This window comes from Myxocyprinus asiaticus, chromosome 50, assembly GCF_019703515.2.
Source record: "Myxocyprinus asiaticus isolate MX2 ecotype Aquarium Trade chromosome 50, UBuf_Myxa_2, whole genome shotgun sequence".
NCBI classification, from domain to species: domain Eukaryota; kingdom Metazoa; phylum Chordata; class Actinopteri; order Cypriniformes; family Catostomidae; genus Myxocyprinus; species Myxocyprinus asiaticus.
In genome coordinates this window covers 22,662,518-22,684,811 of record NC_059393.1, presented here as the reverse complement: position 1 = coordinate 22,684,811, position 22,294 = coordinate 22,662,518, and the positions used below count along the sequence as shown (strand labels likewise).

The 22,294-nt window shown below is 39.8% G+C and overlaps 2 protein-coding genes across 16 annotated transcripts in view; one reads left to right on the top strand and one right to left on the bottom strand.

Moving 5' to 3' along the window:
• The window catches only part of LOC127438849 (uncharacterized), a 687,566-nt gene that overhangs the window by 297,658 nt on the left and 367,614 nt on the right, over positions 1–22,294 (bottom strand). The gene's annotated exons all lie outside the window — the stretch shown is intronic.
• Positions 1–22,294, top strand: part of LOC127438810 (receptor-type tyrosine-protein phosphatase S-like) — a 264,336-nt gene that overhangs the window by 191,023 nt on the left and 51,019 nt on the right. For 8 of the 15 annotated variants that reach the window (XM_051694665.1, XM_051694666.1, XM_051694668.1 and 5 more), the window contains 8 exons: positions 1,834–2,103; positions 2,326–2,907; positions 3,987–4,123; positions 4,306–4,450; positions 11,655–11,969; positions 14,528–14,721; positions 17,274–17,300; positions 19,268–19,385. In XM_051694665.1, the coding sequence (XP_051550625.1) occupies positions 1,834–2,103; positions 2,326–2,907; positions 3,987–4,123; positions 4,306–4,450; positions 11,655–11,969; positions 14,528–14,721; positions 17,274–17,300; positions 19,268–19,385 (1,788 nt within the window). The remainder of the gene's footprint in view (positions 1–1,833; positions 2,104–2,325; positions 2,908–3,986; positions 4,124–4,305; positions 4,451–11,654; positions 11,970–14,527; positions 14,722–17,273; positions 17,301–19,267; positions 19,386–22,294) is intronic. The other 7 variants (XM_051694677.1, XM_051694675.1, XM_051694674.1 and 4 more) reach the window with 2 other exon arrangements.

The following is a 22,294-nucleotide window of genomic DNA, read 5'->3' as shown; positions in this document are numbered from 1 at the left end:
TATGAAACCCCTCATCACGGACTCGTATACGTACAGTAACATACATAGCAAATAGCACAGTTTACCTGAAATCTGTCAAATCCATACTCTAATTGTAAGTAATTGTACTGTATTTTGGAATGATAACAAATGTTAAATTGTTTACTTCAGAATGCAGGCATGTACCTGCAATGGGTGCATTTAGGCCTCAGCTTATGGACCTTAGTCAGAGTAGATGCAATGTTAAATTTGCTGAAATGAAAAGGAAGCCATTAGAGATTGAAGTACAGTCAGTTCAATTCGTTGCACTGTCGTGTACTTTGGTGTTGATCATTCAGCTGAGAAAAATGGTAAAACTTCTCTCCAAAAACTTGCATCTAGTGGACAAAAAAGTACAACCTATTGAAAGAACTGTACTTGTATCACTCACCTCATGTCGAATCCTCACATCTACCCTGATTAAGGTCCATTAACGCTAACTGGGTAAGTCGTGCCAGAAAAGCAGGGTTACCAAGAATGTACGAGTTAGACAGGCTTTGAAAAGAGCCTTTTCCACAACCTGGCCAGCTTCATCCCATAATTCATATCCATCTATCCCTAGACCCTTTTCCCTCAACGGTTCCTCCATTTTTACTCTTGTGTAGGTTTGGCATCTTGGTTGTTGAGGTTCATTGTTGTCCCCATCGTAGACTAGCATCTGCACCAATCATGTGTCCTTTATTAATCAATTTTCATTGGTTTAATTATTTTCATGTTTTTTTTTCCACATGTGTGATAGTTGATTTAAACTGACAGCTATTTTTGACTTCGTTTGACTGAATCTGTCATCTCCGTTGTACATTTTGTGTTACGTCTGGCCAGGACTGCAATGTGACAGTATGATCCTGTCACATTACATCATATTGGCTAGATTCGATAAAAAAGCCTTTCTCTGTATTGAAGTGGGTTTCCCCCTCGTTCCTTCTCCCAACCCTTCCCTTTCTCCTCTTTCTCGCGTTCTATTCTCTTATATTTCTCTTTATTCGTCTCCAGTTGTCTTTGTCTGGGCATGCTAGCGACCCTTCAGTTATATTCCTCTATGCATTGTATCTCAAATTCTTCTCTCTGGTTTTATTCTTTCCATTTACTCTTTGGTTGACCTCTACCTATTTCTGCATGATGTCTGTGAAGATGACAGCTGCATCTATCAATGGAAGCGTGTCAGATCTTAAAAAGGCTTTGTCCAGATTTACTCTCAACCACAAAAATCTGATTAAGGATTCTCATCTTTAGTCCTTCTTTGAGGGGCTTACCGTTACATGTAGACGTATGTACCAATGTATACATACAGACATATATTTGTGGGTTCTTTTAGGATAGGCAGATTTGAAAAAATTCCCAATTCATTTACAAACTTTACTCTTTCACCCTTAGGCTTCAAATGGAGCATTTTCTATTCACAATGTAGAGTACAACTTTAGTTTTTTTTTAGTTTTTTACAGTAATACAGTAATTGCCTGTTCATATTTTTTATTTTGTTTAATATAAATACAGGTCACATAGAGAACTAGTTTTAAAGATGAGAAACTCATAATAGATTTTTGTGTAATTAATTGTGCTGTGATGGGTCAAAGATTGGTCAATGGAACCTTGTTGCTATGAATTTGTTGCTTAAATGTTAATCTATATTGTTGGTGAAGCAGTTCTGTTAACCAAAACTTTTGTGTAGTTTGTTTAGTTCAATCTCATTTATATAATTTGTTGTCCTCTCTTTAGACAACATGCACGTTCTAAAGAAAGGCTCATTTTCATCGGCGTGTGTTGTTACCTTTCTCTTTCTCTTTTTCTTGTTGCCATTCCTCCGCCCCTTCGCAGTTCGACGCGTGCCCCCACGATTCTCCATCCTTCCTACGAGCCACGAGATCATGCCAGGTGGTAGCGTCAACATCACCTGCGTCGCTGTGGGCTCACCCATGCCCTACGTCAAGTGGATGCTTAACTCTGAGGACCTGACACCTGAAGATGAGATGCCAGTAGGAAGGAACGTTCTGGAATTAAACGCCGTCCGAGAGTCAGCCAACTATACCTGTGTGGCCATGAGTAGCCTGGGCATCATCGAGGCTGTGGCTCAAATCATCGTCAAGTGTAAGAATCCTTTTCAGTCCTCCAAGGTCATTAAATTTTGAGTCCTCCAAGGTAATTTATGTTTGAGTCCTCCAAAGTCACTCAGGGGTTCTTTGGTCAATAGAAATTGAAACTAGGCGGAAGTATCACATCTATTGAGTATAGTGTTGCAAGCTCAACATAATATCCAGGTCTCTTTGTTGAAGTTTTAAGCCTTTGGTATGTTCGTATTCCCCACTGCAGCATTGCCAAAACCTCCTGGTACACCTGTCGTAACAGAAACTACCGCCACCAGTATCACCATCACCTGGGACAGTGGCAACCCTGAGCCAGTCTCCCATTACATCATCCAGTATCGTGCCAAGTCTCCCGAGAGCAAGTTTGAGACTGTGGACTCCATCACAACCACTCGTTACAGTATCGGAGGACTTTCTCCGAACACAGATTATGAGATCCGCGTGTCAGCCTTCAATACTATTGGCCAGGGCCCACCCAGTGAACCGGTTGAGGCTAGAACTGGGGAACAAGCTCCTGCAAGCCCACCAAGGAATATCCAAGCCCGTATCATCTCCCAGAACACAATGATGGTGCGCTGGGATGAACCCGAGGAACCCAATGGACAGATCAAGGGTTATCGGGTCTACTATACCATGGATCCATCTCAGTCCATGAGCATGTGGCAGATCCACAATGTCCAGGACAGCGTGATCACCACCATTCAGAGTCTGGTGCCCTCAGAGACCTACACCATCAGAGTGTTGGCCTTCACTTCAGTAGGAGATGGACCCTTCTCAGATCCCATTCATGTCAAAGTGCTTCAAGGAGGTTCGTTTATTGATTGGTTTATTATTACAGGTGTCCTTTTTCAGTATTGGTTGAACCAAAGAGTTAGCAAGGTTAGTTTGGAAATTGGGAGTGTCAGTTATCAGTGTCGGTTGAGCTTAAGATGTGGAAAGTGAAGTTTAGTGATTAGCACCTGGGAATGTCTGTTTTCAGTGTTAAATGAGCCAAAGATTTAGTGATTGAGAATGTCCCTTGTGAGTTTTTGTTGAGTCGAAGATGGGAATGTGCATTTTCAGTGCTGGGTAAGTTAAAGATGTAGAAAGGTAAGTTTAGTGATTGAAAATGTCAGTTGTATGTGTTAGGTGAGTCAAAGATGTAGCTTGTTGAGTTTCGCAATTGGAAATGCACAACTACATCTTTGTTGAGTTTAGTGATTGGAAATGTACATCTATGTATATCTTTGTGGGGTGAGTCAAAGATGTAGCAAGCTAAGTTTTGTGATTAGCGATTGTGAAGGTCCGTTTTCATTACTGGATTAGCTAAAGATGTAGCAGAATGAGTGTAGTGATTAAGAATGCCCGTTGTCAGTGTTTGGTGAGTCAAAGAATTAGCAAGGTAAGTTTAGCGATTGGAAATATCTGTTTTGATTGTTCAGTTAGCCAAAGATTTAACAAGTTCAATTTAGCGATTAGCGATTGTAAATGTCAATTTTCAGTGTTGAATTAGCCAAAATTGTTGCAAAGTGAGTATAATGATTTAGAATGCTGTTGTCAGTGTTTGGTGCGTCAAAGAATTAACAAGGTAAGTTTAGCAATTGGGAATATCCATTTTGATTGTTCGGTCAACCAAAGATTTAACAAGTTTTGGGATTGTAAATGTCAGTTTTCAGTATTGGGTGAGCAAAGGTTAGTTTAGCAATAAGCATTTAGGAATGACCATCATCAGTGTTGAGTGTGCCAAAGTGTAAGCAAATTTGCTGTAACCTGGTAAAAGTAGTGAAAACAGTTACCGTGAGATGAATGTTTTCTGTGACACTTTCACCAAACATACTGTACTGTAATAAAACTGTTTGTCTAGCTTATTTTATGTCTGATTAACTGTCACACTGGCTTCGCTTGTAGTTCCTGGACAGCCAACCAACTTCCAGGTTGGTGAGGTTTCAGACACAAGCATTAAGCTAACATGGGAACCAGCCTTCGAGAAAGAGGGAATCATCAGTTACGAACTGCTTTACAAAGAGGGCAATCAAGGACTTCAGGTGCCATCTTCACAATAAACCTTCTCAAACATACCACAAAATGTTGTCAAGACCACAGTTGCACATTTTCATCTCTTGGGATTCATCCCATTTTTGTCTCATTAGCTTCTTAACAAAACTCAATATCAATGCTTAATTTGGTTGTAATTTTGAGGTGACCATTATTATTTCGTATCAAACAGGTAAAGAAAACATTTGGTCCAACCTCTTCCTATGTGGTGGAGGGTCTGCGTGCAAATACAGAGTACTACTTCTCTCTGGCCGCCGTCTCCAACAAAGGCATTGGAGCCTTCACCAATGAAATATCCCAAAGGACTTCACAAGCCAGTATGTAGTCCATTTATTTTTTTATGGATGTGGGCGAAGTATGGGGGTATAGTGTTGAATTTTGATTGACAAATGCCAAGAAATATCTATTCTGAGCTTCAGATGGGGTTGGGATACAACAACCTACAGTTTGAAAGGGCCACTGTAACCTTCACCCCAGTTCCGAATCCAGGGATATTGTTTTCCAAAATGTCAAGAGTAAATGTTAATGGTGTGCTTGTGTCTGAAGTAGATATGTATTATAGACATGAACTTTGTCTGATCCCTGATTTTGACAGGTGTTTTGCGATGAGTGCTGGATTTCTGGCAATTGCTCGTGATTCTTTGCCTCTATCCTTTGTGTGTTTGTTTATATGTAAATTCATATATGATTTGTTTAGTCACTGTACAAACAGCATCACTTTTGAGACAAAAGTTTTGTTAATTACAGGCAGCAAAGGTGATGTTGCAAGAACATTTCCAAATGACTTTTGCTTTGCCAAATCCACATGCCAAAACTATTATTTCAACAATGCTTTTGATTGTCTTTTTGTATGCATTATGAAATAAGTCTTATTCGTAAAGCATGAGCAGAACAGATTTTTGTGCAAATCATTCATAAAATCTTAAGTCAGAAAACTGTCCCATTGAATTCAATATGACAGTTTACATAAGAATGGTTTTATGAGCAATTTACACAAATTCGTTCTACTAATTTTTCGTGATTAAGACCAACTGTTGCATTGAACTGAAACATATTGCATGAGATTGGTTTTGCAAACATTTTACAAAAATTCTGCTGGTATTTCACCCTGATTTTTGTTTTTTAGTGGGTAAGGGTTAAAGCCAAAACTTTCAAATGACCTGTGTTGTTTAGTTTAATGGATTCCTTGCCGCTTGGCAGGGTGGTGTCGCACAATGTTGACACACACTTCCTTTCTTCTTTGTTTTGGGTTTTCTTTCATCTGGGTCTTTCTGTCACAGTTATGTACTTCAGAGGTTCCCTACGTGAGAATCAAACAAATCAATGTGGGTTGATTGATCCACGGCAAGCATGCCATTTGGCTCCCGTGCGTGCTCCGTCCTTTCTTCTGTGTTCATATTTCTTTTTCATGTGTCAACAGCAAATGCACTTTTTTTCCTCCCATGCGACTGAAGCACACAAAATATTATTGACTCTGGTGTCTGCCATGGCTTTCCAACACATCTAGTCCCTCACTGTGTATTACTGAAAGCTGCGCAGTCAGTGGTCGCTGGTGCCTGCAGGTAGTCAGCATTTATGCTGGGAGACCGTTGAATTATTCAAGCCTCCGGCCTAAAAATACACACTTGCTGAGAACAATCATGATTTGAATTCTTCACCTGAAATCGTCAGTGCTTGTGGAGAACCTTGCAGCTGACATGTGTCCTATTCCAGGATTTTGTAATGTGTAGCTGCATATGTAAATTAAGATATTGCAAATGAATACCCATTTTTAGTGTATGTCTCTGAATGTTTCAATTGACAACCAATGTTTTAGGTTTTGAAGGTGCATTAAGTAATATTTTCCTCTGATGTTTTGCATTAAAGAAATCAAAAGCACTTTTGACAGATATACAGTACTGTGCAAAAGTTTTAGGCACTTGGGGAAAATGTTGCATAGTGAGGATGTCTTCAACAATAATGCCATAAATAGTTGTCATTTATCAATTAATGTCATACAAAGTCCAGTAAACACAAACAAAGCTACATCAATATTTGGTGTGACTGCCTTTGCCTTCAAAACAGCACCAATTCTCCTAGGTACACCTGGACACAGTTTTTCTTGGTTGTTGGCAGATAGGATGTTCCAAGCTTCTTGGAGAATTCACCACAGTTCTTCTATCTATTTAGGCTGTCTCAATTGCTTCTGTCTCTTTATGTAATCCCAGACTGACTCAATATTCGGTGGGGGGCTCTGTGGGAACATGCCATCTGTTGCAGGGCTCCCTGTTCTTCTATTCTATTCTAGTTGCAAAATAATTGTTTGGGAGTCTAAAATGTATATTTCCTATTGACACACTAAAGCTGAAAATATAAATAACCATCTTAAGACAAATGTTTTTGTGAAGCATCTTACGTGCCTAAGGCTTTTGCACAGTACTGTATTTAAAATGATGTACACTTCAACATAAGGATGGTCCTTCTTCATGGTGGCCACCATGTTAAGATTACATAGCCAGCTGAATGCTAACTTTATTTATTGGCTGCATAATAAATAAACCTTGGGTGAAAAAATCTTGGAATATTTCTACAGTGAAATTGATAACTGAAAACTATTGCTTTTAGATAATGCTGCATCCACACCTATAGGTGTCAGTATAGAGTCCAAGACCACTGTTGCACTGACCAGCAAAACAAAATGAAAATTACTTGGTGCACCTTAAAATCAACTCAAACAAAATATCCTATCACCATTCTGGGTGGGTTTTTTTTTTTTTTTTTTTTTTTTTGTAGTGTAGGACAAAAAGTTAAAGTTCAAACAGAACAAAATGTGCTCATTTGTGCTCATTTTGTTTCAACCCTATTTACTTTCTTAAAACATGTTACTGGCTTTATTGAGCACTATTCATCATTTGTTCCAAATCATAAAAAGATGTCTTTGTAATCTTTAATTAAAAAATGTAATTAATTGCTCCGCCTCTAAAATGACTTTGTTTTTCAGCTGACGTTACCAAGCCCTCTTTTTTTTCACTCCCTCCCCTCCAACCTCCTGTCATTTAAAGATCAATTTTCACCATCCAGTCAATTCCAGATGGATAAAATCAAGTCCTGTCATACTTGAATCTCATTGAATATCCTGTATCACTTGGAAATATGTTACATTACGGAAGTAAAATAGGTTGTGAATGCCGTTACATGTTGACTTTAAGGTTCCTTTTGTAGGTTTGATTCTTCAGACTTATCTACACTTATGGTGAGTGAAAGATGCCAGAAAGCCATGGCAGCAAGCGTTGTCCATTTTAACACATTTTCTGTTTCTACCTGTTTCGCAGCTTGTTGGTGCAGAATGGGTGGGGTTGGTTTGGTTTGGTGGGTGCTGGGGATAGAATGAACGTGCTATGTTTACGCACACCATATTGGAGAGAGTGCACAGAATGCATGAACTACTTCCCCCTACCCTTGGGGGGCGCTCTGTTAATGCATCCTTTCCCTGATGTCCAGTTCAGGCATGTCCTATGCTGTGTGTGTCCTGTTCCATCTCTATATGTCTCGCCGTTCATGTCTTCATGTAATGTATTCTAGAACAATGTGCTGCACTTTTTACCTTCCTTTTGTTTACTTGCTCTGTGTACTATCTGTTTCACGTTGTTCCCCTCTTCTGAAATGAAACTAAAGCTCACCTGCCCTCCAGCTTGACGTCACCTGGTTTTAATTTGTTTCAGTATCTGTTTGGTACACTTTTGGGAAGTTTGAGTTTGATTAATTTCCATTTTGGTTTCTTCTAAGACGTTTGCAGTTCTCTTCACACATGAGGAAACAATTCTCAGCATTTCTTTCTTCTTCTGTTTTGTTTTTGTTTGGGGTTTTGTTAACCATGACAATCAACATGCAGCAACAGCACTTAGCATTGCCAAAGCAAATCCATTAAACTAAAGGTGAGAGTAAGTATCTCTGGGGGACGGTTGTAGCCTTCTGCCAGAGTTGTGGGATCCTGCATTGCCCCACAGGGTCTTAAACAGCACCACACAGATGAAGACAAGGTTCACTTCTGTTTCAGCACATCTGCTGACGTCTTTCTTCAAGCAGAAACTAAAGTAGCACAGGCTTACCCAGAACAAGGTCAGGAGGGCGACAAGTCTTAGTACCAGTTTATTCTAAAACACCCCTCAACCTAACACATAAACAAACATTATAGTGGGGATTGCCGTGAGGTAAGTGAAAGCCTATCGAAGGAAGCCCAGTCTGCCACCTCACACTCTAGGTGTAATAGACAAAATGCTTTTTAACAGTTCTAATATAACCTGCCCTGCATTTCGAGTAGTACAGTATTTTCGTAAACCATTTCCAGAAGTGGTTCGGAATTGTCGGCAAGTGCTAGGAAACTTTTAAAAGGCATGAACGTGCGCCTCTAGAAGATAAAACAGCCTTGCTTGCATGGAAATTAAACAGAGGCATACAAATTATATAATGCCACTGGTGAGTAATCAAAGAGTTCAGTTGTTCTGTCTTAATGTTCCATTATTCCTGACAGCTACAAATCCAGTTACCTTGTAGTGCAGAACTGTCATTTACTCCAATGGAATAGTGTCAGATTGCTTACTGCATGTGTTGACACTATAAGCTTTAATGAGGGTCACAGTGTTCATCTTTACCTCTCTAGACACTCTCATGTGTCTGAACACTAAAGGTTAGGGTATAAGTTTTTCTGTGTGCCGTTATGTCTTGCACATGGTTGAGTGCTCTAGCTTTTCAAAGTATACTCTTAATTCTGCAAGCCTGTGGGGACTCTTGCACCACATGCTCACAACGACTGGTTTGTGATACTCTTTACTAAAGTCAACAGCAAGCTCATATGCATACGATGCGCACAGAAAAAAATGGCTGTACCCGGACAGTACACGCATACTGTGCTGAAGATGAAATTTGTGTCATGCACACTGTGCATGAGACAAAGCGGCACACATGAAACCAAAGTATACTTTGGCATTGACAGATTATACGAAAGTTCCATACCAGAATTTCTTTGTTCTGGCACAAATTCGAACTGCATGCAAACCTAGCATTGTCCAAAGACACCAAGTGGCAGCGTGGACTTCCTCATGAAGGTGTGAAATGAAAGTGAATGTGTATGTTTAATTTCTTGGTTTAGTGAAGTGGTTCTAGACTGTTTAGTTTATGGTCAGTCAGTTCAGAGTGCCTTGAAGTCAATGATAAGGGTTGAGGGTTAGCCCCTGTGATGGTCAGACAAAGAGAACTCAGCTCACCCTCCATATCCCCCTCCAATACAGAACTCACACTTGTTGATATGCCTTGATGACTGGGGGATGTGTCCACAGTCCCGAGGGTTAGTGGAGATAGACACTCCTTCCTTGACCAAGTGGGCGGAAGTGGCATTCTGGAAAATGCTCTTATGCTCAGGTTCAGACAAGGTCGTAGAGGGTCCACAAACAGAGAGCAAGGGATTCTGCTCCGTCCATCAACTTCGACCAGGCTGAAGGTCGACGATTGGGTTAGGCCGAGAACATCATCTGGGTGGTAGATAAAGGTGGGTGGGTCCAAAAGTGGCAGATATCAGATCCATTTCAATCCAGTCTGATAGACATGATCATTTCTCATGATTTGTTACACACAGAGATTATGCCTTGAAGCTGCCAGCAACCATTAGTGTTTTCTCTCAAAATAAATCCCAGCTGTTTAGCCAAACAAGTTTAGCCACCCACTAACTGTAAGTGCTGTGTGATTTTTTGCTTGTAAATTGGTGTATTTGTAGCAGTACCATCATTCGAATTGTATCTGGGTTAAGTCTTTAATTATGGCAATTATAAACTCTTTATGACACAGTCCCAGTCATGTGTAATCCTGGACAAATCATGAGTCTAAATCTTAAGGCACTTTTATAGTCTTCAGATGTCAAGGTTCCAGACCAGAATTGAAGTGTATGCCAGTACCCTCGAAGAAAAAAGTGATGGTTGGTGATGTGACAAATCAGTTGACCATTTCTGGGAGTTAACAACACCCCATGACAGATCACACTGGAACTAAAATGATAGGCTATTGCTGCGGATTCTGTCGTACAATGGGTTGGATTGGGTGGTTTGTATTAAGAGGGTATGGATTGTTGGAATCTAGCAAGGTGTTAGCACCCTGATCTCAGTCTTGTGGACCCTCAGGCTAGTTTAAACAGTGAATAGTACAGCCTGACTAAAGCACTGGGAAAGCTTTCTACCTCCAACCCCCCCAAAAACATAACAACATCCACATTTTAGACCAGAGGAATTACCGTGAGTTGGGAATGTAAAAAAAATGGAGGCCTATTACGTGAATTCGGCTGGTATGAGCTTATTTTGCTGAGCTTATCATTTGAGGGAGAGGGCTGTACCCAACTGACTTGAGGGAAATATAGACTCCCTCAAATCAGGTGCTTGTGGTAAGAAAGTCTTTAAAAATTTGTGTTTGAAGATGTCAGGTACGTATAACATGAACACGAAAATGCTTTATGTCTTTTGTTTTTTGCTGGTTTTTAATGGTATTTTTTTAAGTTTGAAGCTTGATGGCTTTCCATGATTTTTATGAGTTGACATTTGTATTGTAATATTTTCTTTCGAGACCATTTTTCACTGATGTTTTTTATTTATTTTTTATTTTATTTTCCTGTAATCCATTTTGAATTATTTTGTTTTGCTTTTCAACGAAGGTGCTCATCCATTTAAATTTCAGTAACAAATATTTTTATTCTTTTCTGTTCAGTTTCCCCCTCATTCATTTATTACTTCAAAGTATAGCTTCAGGGGTTTCCATCACTGTGACACCAACATGTGGTACAAGTAACTTTTTATGTTGTAATTTAGTAAGTTCCAAATGGAGATAAATGTTAGAGGACTATCTCTGTCTCAACAGAATTGAATAAACCCCATCTGCACAAACATTTATTAAGCAGAGACTGTAAAAGCCTCTGCGTTTAAAACTTGATTTTTTCTATTGATTTATAACAGCACAGATGTTGTAATTTCTGATATGCGCAAGGGTACAGACCGGCAAAACCACAATGAATGCCCTTCATTCAAATGCAAATAATGTGATCTATTTTCCCCCTCATGGTGAAAATATATCTTGAGAGCCGAGGATATTTACTCTTCGAAATCTCTGGCTCATGTAGAAGTGGTTATAGTTGGATTTACGGCAAACTGGCTGGCTATTGGCGTCTGTATTTCGCACCTAACATCTGTGGTGTAAGTTTTAGACCATTTGTATGGTGTTATTTTGGAATCAAGTGCCTGTTTTTTTAGACTTAAACACCCTAGCTTCATAACTATGCATGTGAACACCCCTACCTCTCCAAAACCAAGCTCTTCTGTTCGCATTTGCCTTTGTGTCCATTTATTTTCCTTGTTTTTTTCTTATGTTTTGGTATTTGTCTTTGCTTGTTTTTTCAGTTGGGTTTTCCCTTTTATCATTTTCTTTTTCTCTTCCCCATCTTTTTGTTTTTTGTTTTCCACCCCTGCCCCCTCCCTCCTTCCCTACCCCCCTTCCAAACCTGAGCAGAGCCCTCTGCCCCCCCTCAAGACATTAAGTGCACCAGCTCTAGCTCCACCACCCTGCTGGTAAGTTGGCACCCTCCGCCCGCTGAGAGCCAGAATGGGGTGCTGGCCGGGTACATAGTGCGCTACGTGGTGGTGGGGGCCGGGGCAGAGGTCAACGCGGAGCCCGCGGAGGAGCCGGCGGTACCGCCAACCTCCAGCCAGATTCTGCTGCAGCGGTTGGAGAAATGGACCACGTATCGAGTCACCGTGGCGGCTACCACCAGCGTGGGTCCGGGCCCTGAGAGCCAGCCTCTGCTATGCCGCACGGACGAAGATGGTACTTGAATTCTTTTACGTGATTTCCTAAGATTTACAATGCAAAGCTCCCTCCCAGTTCAACGAGAGCATTTATTGAAACTAAACTGCAATAATGGAAAGCTTAGTTTAGGGGTCAGATTTGTGAAAAGAAAAAAAATAAGAAAGTTTTTAGGATAAATTATAATAAATGGTCGGAAGTGCAATTCATGAAGAACATTCTTGAGTCTTTTGGGAATACAAAGTATTCATAACTTTTTCTTTTAAGTTACAAAATAAGTATTTATGAAGAATTTTATTCTTAAATCTTGCCCCAGAAATTGTTATGGATATGACGTCATAAATTTCAGTGATGCCTTTTCATAAACTTATAACTCATTTAGCCAATCTGAAGTAATTTACATATTGATGTCTTAAAGGCACAGTAGCAAAAACAGTTAGTTCTGAAACGTTTATGAGTGTAACGTTACAAAATTGAATACATTAACATATGACTGCCCACATTCACTTATCATAACAGAGATCATTTACATATTGATATCTTAAAGCTACAGTATCAGACACAGCCCGTGTGGTGGTAAATGGTCATGAAAAACTGAATAACAACCAAATACAAAAGTATAGAGTATGGCTCCTTTTCATAAATTTGTGTTTGTGTTCTGGTCCATGTTTCACTGTGACAAAGGACTTAGATTGGGGAAACATTGGCATCATTTTCATGTCACATCTCTTCTGAGTCACAAAAGCAGGCAGGCCACTTATGAGCACTGAAATAAATCCAGCCACCCGGCTAGTGTTCGTAAGAAATGGTGTCGGACGTCCCCTGTGACAGCAGTCTTTCTTTGTGACTGACAGTGCTAGTTCAGGACACAAGCTACAAATCAACAAGGAACACAGTTCCAACCTTTCACTGCACCTGTGAGCTGTCGAGGGGGGGGAGGGGGTCGCTCTAGAATGGATGTTTTTGTCAGAGTGGTCAACTGGAGATGTTAGCTGTAGGCGGGCAAGGAGGGAGGGAATACTTCTCTAAGACCTCCCATGGGAAATCTCATTCCGCCAACCCCACAATATGAAGTTATTTGAGTAGTGATACATTATGGCGCTCACGTCCCCTGAGACTTGACATTAAAGCATCTTATAAGGAGGTGTCGAGCACCAACAAACAGTGTTAATTTTAACAAGACAGTTCACCCTGACTCCAGCCAGGTCTCCTAAGCAACCAAATTGGCCCGGTTGCTAGGGAGGGTAGAGTCACATTGGGTATCCTCCTCGTGGTCGCTATAATGTGGTTCGTTCTCGGTGGGGCGCATGGTGAGTTGAGCGTGGATGCCGCGGTGGATGGCGTGAAGCCTCCACACATGCTATGTCTCCGTGGCAACGCGCTCAACAAGCCATGTGATAAGATGCGCGGGTTGGCGGTCTCAGATTCGTCCTCCACCACCCGGATTGAGGCAAATCGCTACGCCACCACGAGAACTTAAAAGCGCATTGGGAGTTGGGCATTCCAAATTGGGTGAAAAAGGGGAAAAATCCAAAAAAAAAACAAAAACAAGACAGTTCACCCAAAATAAGGAAAATTAAAAACAGGAGTGTGAGTATATTTTAGGTTTACTGTCCCTTTAACACTGGATTCAAGCACCAACATAAATACCCCACCCCCCCCCCCATGGCACTATAAGTGTCTTTTATTGACCGTCTAGGAAATCTGTCTCCTCTTTACAGTAATACTGAATAACCAGAGGCATTAAACATCAAGGCCTCGTATAAAAGGATTTTCATTAGCTCACAGGTGAAAGACTGCAGACAGCAGACAGTGAATTGATCAGAGCTGAGATAAGAGTGATGGTTAAATGGAACGAGATGAAATGGTTGGTCGGGTATATGGGGGTGTGATATTACATTTGATTAAATGTCCCTGAAGATAGGCGCTTAATCAGTAACCTGGTTTCACGTAATTAAATGTGCGTAGTAGCCGAGACGACAGGGCTTAGGTTCTTTTTAAGCACACAGAGGTGGGCATAGTACATCTTGTACTGATATCGTCTTTAGGTGTGCAATTACGAATTCTGAAGAGTTTTGCAATTACTTCCTAAAACTCTGACATTGTACTATGTTTAAGATCTGATCTTGGCTACCCTCCAGAAAAGAAAAAAAAACACATCATAGACTAGCCTATGATGGTTTGCTGGTCTTAAGCTGTTCTCCAAGGCTGGTCAGCTGATAAGTGACCAAAAAAACCCCCCCAGCAAAACCAAGTAAGTTCAGCTTTAGCTGGCTTATACTGTTTCAGTAAGGTGGTACTGCTATAATCTACAATTACAATAACAGTGCGTCTTAAAACAATAACATTTTATTCCTTATTAGAAGTGTTTGCTAAGGCAGAGCTCACTATTAGTATTCCTCATACTTTGTGTTATGGATTTATTTAAATCCCTAATCATAAGTATACAAATTTTGGTACGTAACTCGTTCCTCACGAGTACAAATTTAATTGTAATCATAATTTTATTGGAATGACGAATACTGGATTTGCAAAAATCTGACTAAATCAATCACGGCTTTGTTTTTTTCTGTCCGCAGTTCCCGGGGCCCCCCCTCGCCGTGTGGAGGTAGAAGTTCTCAACTCCACCGCCATCAAGGTGATGTGGCGCTCCCTGTTGCCAGGGAAACAGCACGGGCAGATCCGCGGCTACCAGGTGCACTACGTCCGCGTCGAGAATGGCGAATCCCGTGGCCTGCCCCTCATCAAGGACGTCATGCTAGCCGATGCACAGGTATGTTCACGCAGCGCTGGCTCCATGCAGAGTTGCTGAAAACAATGCAAGTTTAAGATTCGACAACATTACGAAATGTGTTCATTATTACGTTATCAAATTTCATTGTTTCCTGTCACATGTCCAGCTTTGTTTGTTTTTCTGCTGGCCTTGCCAAAAGTCCAAACATCGCAAGTTTAAATGGTTTAATAAAGGATTTATTTCTTTATTTTTTAATTCACATTACTGGTCTTATTGTGTGATTCATCAGTGTGCAATGTTCCAAAGAATAAAAAAATGTCTTTGTAATTTTTCATTAAAAGAAAGATGCTCCGCCTCTGAAACGACTTTGTTCCGGCTGACGTCACTTAGACCACACATGCTATTGGATAATGTTAACCAGTCACCAAATAGCTATTTACACATTGTTTTAAGCTATTGTTGCAAGTCATGTATCCTTTCTTTAAAATTTGCCAATATTTAACACAGTAATTTAATACCAGTTAACATGAACATAATAAAGGTTACAGCAAAAAGTTTAATTTTTATGTACCTCACATTACGGAAGTAAAATGGGTTGTGAATGCCATTTCATGTTGACTTTAAATTAATTTTTGAACTTATGTTTTAGTATCCTACAGATTTGTCACTTTAATACACACAGTCATTGAATGAATTATGGCTTTTCTATTATAATCTCTAGAACTGCACAGTTTAGTCAAACATTAATAAGGCTCTCGTGCCATAGATAAAGTCAACAAAAGCTGATTATGTCTTGCATATCGAGTGACCTGAGAGTGCCACAAAAACAAGAGTTCACTTGAGGATTGCAGTCACAACTCAAACTTGATATGAAAGCACAAGCTGTAAAAAAAAAAAAAAAAATAATTAATTAATGCCTCTGGCTGGGGGCCTGGGTAGCTCAGCGAGTAAAGATGCTGACTACCACCCCTGGAGTCACAAGTTCGAATCCAGGGCGTGCTGAGTGACTCCAGCCAGGTCTCCTAAGCAACCAAATTGGCCCGGTTGCTAGGGAGGGTAGAGTCACATGGGGTAACCTCCTCGTGGTCGCTATAATGTGGTTCTCGCTCTCGGTGGGGCGCGTGGTGAGTTGTGCGTGGATGCCGCGGAGAATAGCGTGAAGCCTCCACACACGCTATGTCTCCATGGTAACGCGCTCAACAAGCCACGTGATAAGATGCGCGGATTGGCGGTCTCAGACGTGGAGGAAACTGAGATTCATCCTCCACCACCCGGATCGAGTCGAGTCACTACGCTACCATGAGGACTTAGAGCGCATTGGGAATTGGGCATTCCAATTTGGGGAGAAAAGGGGAGAAATAAATGTGATGAAAACAGCAGTAAAATTACAGATACAAGCTTTTTATTCTTCTCACAGCTGCAGATATTTCAGCCTTGAACAACCATGAAAACGCTTTTAAATTTATACCTATAGACCTTTTTCACAGACTGCGATGACGCCTTATTTAGCAACGTAAATCTCGCAAACTTTTGCATATTATACATTTTTAAATATTAAGTGTGTAACATTATGCTTTGTGTTATATTACCCTGGAATTAGTTTGAAAAAATGAATTACTACAGCTGAGAGGGGGTTTCGATTACAGCTACTGAGAGAGTGACAGTCAATTTGGCATCTTCTCCCATCTGACTTCCACCGCTCTCTATTTTTAATTCTTCTGAAAAGTCATTCAAATGTAATAGTGAATGTTTTCTTTTGCACTTGGAGCAAATGACTAAGTGAAAATAAGATTTGCTGTGATCTCCCATTCACTCCCATTCACCGCTGTCGAAGTTTACACTGTAATCGTTTACTTCCACGTTCCAAAACCCGGAGTGTGAAAAAGGTCTATTATGTTTATGACAGCATTGTTTACAGCGTTATAGTTGTGCAGTAATTGATAGGAATTTTAAATAGGATAATGCAAGTATTTCTGGTATTTCCTAGAGGGCTTGTTGTTTATGAGCCGATAAACTTAAAGCAGCCATTTTTAAACTTGTTTCATTTTTGCAAAGTTAAAATACTTTCTCCTATCACAAATCAATATGCAGAGACAGCTGTAAGTAAACATAGGTTGATGCCGCCAAAAAGCACTGTGGCACTTTCAAAACAATTGTTCTGTTTGGTCTGTTTGAGAATCCCAATCAGCCCGATATTACAGCATTGGGTTTTGGGGCAGGACAGTCTGATTGTCCGAACATTTTCAGATGGGTAGACAAGGGACAGTGTCATTATTTTTGCGATTCCATGTTGTGACACTAGGTGCGCAGAAATTGCACACTTCACCTTTAAGTAAATTAAATGCAAAAAAGAAACTGAATAAAATGACTTGCTCAGATAGAGCCGCCATTCCTTAATTTCCTGCCTCGCCTTCAAAAATCTTTCACTCTAATCCACACTGACCTACTTTAAAACACTCTGCTTTCTTCCATTTCCTTGGCACTTTTACCTCTGTCCTCTTACACTTTTTCTCTCTCTCTCTTTCTCTATTTGTCTTTCCCTATCTTTTAAACCACCCTCTCTCTTTCTCCTCCTGGGTGGGGGATGTTAGTGGGAAAAAGACGACACGGCTGAATACGTAAGTACGGCTGTCGATGAGCATTTGGTATCGTCTGAGAACCTGAGATGTTACATCAGACATGGTGTCTGAGAATAATCATCACCGATTATACATAATAAGACCTGAAACATACTTTACGCAAGTATGCAAATGCAGATGCAAATGCTTGGCTGACGCATTGCATCCTGTTATACTCAATCTTGCGTTGCGGCAGAGGTAACAAACCAAAGTTCCAAATGCAACAACGTACAAAATTGAGCTTGCATAGAGTACGTTTCTGGCACAACGGCTTATATAAATGCTTTATACATTGTTCTTTTATTCCAATAACAGTATTACTCCAATTTCACATGTAAATGTATTTCTTCTGCACGTATCGCTTAGATTTTTATTTATTTTTTTTTTATACTTTTTAACTGCGTTTTTCATGCATTGTTGGATTTTTAGAACAAGCAAATTTTCATCAGTTATCAGCTTTTTACTCAATGTGTAAACACATTAATTAAGTCTAATTAGCTGTTCTTTGTTAGTTTCGAGGTTACAACAGATATTGGATGTAATCTCTCACCCATTCTATGTGTGTTGCGGCTGTAATATTTACGGCACACTAGAAAATAGATGTAACATCAGGGTTTGTTCATGCCTGGCATGGAAGAGTGTTTCGTTTTGTGTTTTGTGCTGTGATGGTGTTGTGTGCATTTGTGAATGTACTATTGTGCTACATACAGCAAGACTTATAATAAAGACATAACAAAAACAATAAAAAGGTGTTGCTGTTGTGTGAAATTCAAACTGCCTTTTATTGTAATTTATAAAATGAATATGCATTGCTTGGTTTTCATGCATGTAGATGTCAACAGATGCAACAGTAATTTGAGTAACCCAAAAATGGCATGAATATTTTGAGTTTGAACAGGTTTGATGTGTAGCTGAATTTCCCTCTAAGCTGCAGGACTTGCAGTTGGTTATTTTCCTGCAAGTGCTCGGCATTAATTTCCCCTTCGTCATGCACACTGATCAAAGCTTACTGCTTTCATGTGAAATATTGGAAAATAGCAACCCGTCAGAAGGCATGTGTGCACACGCCTTACTTGCCGATCCAAAAATTAATTATTCAGACGGTCTGTTTGCTAGAGCCGTTTGCTCAGGCTCTCCGTTGAATTAATTCATGGACATGTGTTGTAGATGAACGGGAATTGTAATCCATAACCTGGTCATGCAAGATTACATGCTAAATGGCAATAATAATGATCTGCAGTGCAGTAAAAATGAAGTTCATCTTTTAAGAAATATCTTATAAGAAAGTACATTTTAATATTATAGAACATTATAAATAGTTCAGGCTGAAAATTCTGAATGGATATGGTGCATCTTAGCCGTACGGCCTGTCGTGGCCAATTGCTTTATTGTAAAATGGAACAAGTCCATTGGAACAGTGCTGATGAACACGGTCATCCGCGACCACACATTTATTATTAATGCGCCAAATTGCTTTGTTGTTCAGAAAAACACATTTATAAAGTCAAAATGCTTCTGTATATCTACAGTATATATAGATGTTTAACTAATTGATGTGAAAGTCAGCTGTGACATTGAAAAGAGCGGAAATTTGCACGTTTGTCACCGTTCACACCGAACATGTTTTTGCGTCCGTACACGCAGTTTTTTACTTGTTTTCCGTCAAAAAGCACTAGTTGGACATTTTTGACTGTTGCATTGCAACTCACTTTATTTCAGTGTCTCGCATATGAGCACCGCAAGTTTTATATGACGTGTCAAGTTAAAAAGTACTTAAGTTTTGAAAACGTGTGTCGAGACACTTGCGTTCTTTTATATTCATTGCGCTGTGTCTAGCTTTTTTACGTAAAAACACATTCCGTCTGAACACCCCCTTGGTGCCTGTGCAGGTGACGTCCCGGAGTCTTTAAAAAGACCAGGGTCTCAAACAAAGCACTAACTTCTCTTTTTGTGTCCATTAACCGCAGGAGATGGTCATCGGGGGCTTGCAACCTGACACCACCTACTCCATTACCGTGGCAGCCTATACCACCAAAGGAGACGGTGCCCGCAGCAAACCCAAGCTGGTGGTGACTAAGGGAGCAGGTCGGTAGTAATAATGACAGCCTGAATGTCAATACAGTACAATACTGTACATTCTATATATATACTTTTTTCATATATATTTTAATTTTTATTGAATAATGTGTATCTATATAGTATCTATATAGTAAAAAACAAAACAAAAAAAAAAAAAAAAAAAACAAAAAACAAAAACAGCATATTGTATACTGTGCAATGTATGTTATTATTGTATATTGTTGAGTGTAATTGTGTATAACAGATGTTTAAATTGTGTTGTGTTAATTTGATGTTTTAAGTTGTGTAATTATGTATAACAGATGTTTAAATTGTGCTGTGTTAATTTGATGTTTTAAGTCGAGTTTAATTATGTATAACAGATGTTTAAATTGTGCTGTGTTAATTTGATGTTTTAAGTCGAGTTTAATTATGTATAACAGATGTTTAAATTGTGTTGTGTTAATTTTATGTTTATTGTAGATTGGCGTATGTCTCATCACTGTCACGACTGCTATGTTGATCGGAACTGCACCCAAGAATTTCACACACCATTGCACTTGTGTATATGGCTGTGTGACAATAAAGTGATTTGATTTGATTTGATTTAATGTTATCATTAGCTGACTCCATAGCCCTGCAGGCCAGCTGGTATTGGCTACAGGAGCAAAATGAACCTTAAGGGATTTAAATCGAATGTGAAAAAAAATGTGGACTACATTGTGTGTATGGAGTACATGAAAGCAAAATGGAAAAGTACAGGTGGAATTTTTTTAATGTTAGCCATATGTGGTCAGATATTCTACTCGAAATGTGATTTGTGTTCGATTCTAGCTTTATATAGAAGACAACTATAAGTAAGCTATGAGTAGGTTGATTTCCCCAAAAAGTCACTGAGGCGCTATTAAACCATTTTGTTTACTACTTTTGAGACTCCCGACCAGCCCGATACATGATGCGTTTGGTATCAGTTTGTCGACCAGTGTCAGATGGGGAAGTGTTCGGGAAGTTTTTATTTTTGCAGTCCATTCGCATTTGGTGATGGTATTGAAGCAGTAATCACACGCTTTACCTTTAAAGTTTTGTGTAAAATTGGCGGGAGAGGTATACTATGGTATTTCTACTAAAATAAACCATGGTTGCATGGTTTTATGGACACTATAATAATGCTTATACAAAGACGTTCTTTGAAGTACCTTACAGTGCCTTCTAAATACCATAGCATATGAATTCTGGTAATCAAACAGGTAGTCAAACCATGGTGTATTTCAAATTTCCATGATATTACCATCTGTTACCTTCACTGAATGATGGTAATGCCACAGTATTTTAAGGAGTGTTTAAATTAGTGCTTTGGGGGCTGGCTATTGACGATGCACACATCCATGTCAATGCTCAAAATCCTCATTTTTGACAAGACACGCTGCGATGTTGACGAGACATCGCAGGTGCCAGAGTCTCACTGTGGTGCCACATGCGGCTGTCATTCTCCATGGCTGACTCTGCCACACACATGCCGTGATGTGGCGTAGTCGGCACGCTTCGCCCACTCAATGGAAGGATGTCCCTGCTTTTCCTGCCAGCAAAACTGTGGCGAAATGCTTAAGAGGACAAAAAGAAATAAATAAATAAACAAGCACAGACTCAGCTCTACTTAAATAAGAAGCATTACGCTCTTTCATGTGCCCAGAACAGAGAAGAGACCTTGACCAATGAGGCTCTGAGAAGCCACTCCAGGGCACTTTCATGCCTCATTTCTGCGACATAATACTGTCAGACAACTTAAGCCCCTGCCTTATTGTATTGATAAGGGCCGACCCGCCCCTTTCAAGACTGGAACCTTCCATGGTCGGCTGTCATCTGAGAGAGCCACCCGTCCCCAAGCTGCCATTCTGCTCGTCAGAGATAGACTACAGTGCTCTTCCCGGAACTGTTCTCCGAGCATGAAGCCCATCAGTCAGGCTCCACGCTTACGCCAAGCCATCGTTCCATCAAGTTGTGTTGATAACAGACAGGTGCCGAAAAGAGAACAGGATGTGCTTGCTTAAATGCCGCCAAGTGGCGGATATGCACGAGAGTGTCTGTTTAAAGGTAATGCATGTGATTTATTTTATTTTTTAAACAGTGCAGATCAATGGAAAAACACGTTCGATGTGAACGGCCCCTAAAACTTGCTCGCAAGTGATTTGATTTTGTGAAAAGTGTAAAGTGTTTTTTGCAGTTCCATTTGGTGATGCTAGTGGCTCATAAATTACATTAGTTAAGGTGTAAAGTAGTATCTTGTTTGTTAAAATGCGTGAAAAATGTAAACTTTTGACGTTTTAGATGATGTTGTGATATTTGTATAATTTCCTTTAGGAACGTGTCAGCCATAATGATAAACAGTATTGATGTGCATTATTGTTTACTGCACCTTGATCTCAAAGCAGATGTCCTTGTATTGATCTTATTGATGTGTCCTGTTGTCCAAGAGGAAAGACATGGCAATGATTGATTCTCTTCTCGTTTTAGAGCCAACGGTCTTCTAATGATTGATGTACACTCTGTCAAAATCGTGTTGTTTCGTTTGGTTTGCTGCCACTAATATGCCTTATCGTTCACGATTGGATGTCCATTAAAGGAATAGTTCACTTAAAATTACAATATTGGCATCATTTACTCACCCTTATGGAATTCAAAACCTGTATGACTTGAATTCTTCTGTAGAGCACAAAAGGTTCATTTTTGTAAAATATTCTGGCCACTCATTTACATATAATAAAAACAGAGTGGAAACAGAGGCTGTCAAGCTCCAAAATGTATTCTGAAGTTATAGAGCTAATAGAAGTCATTATTTACTGAAAATCTTGACATCCACCTAGTTTTTTTATGCATAAATATGCATAATATGCATAAACTGACCACTTTTAGATCCTTTTATGGTGCTTTTTTGACAT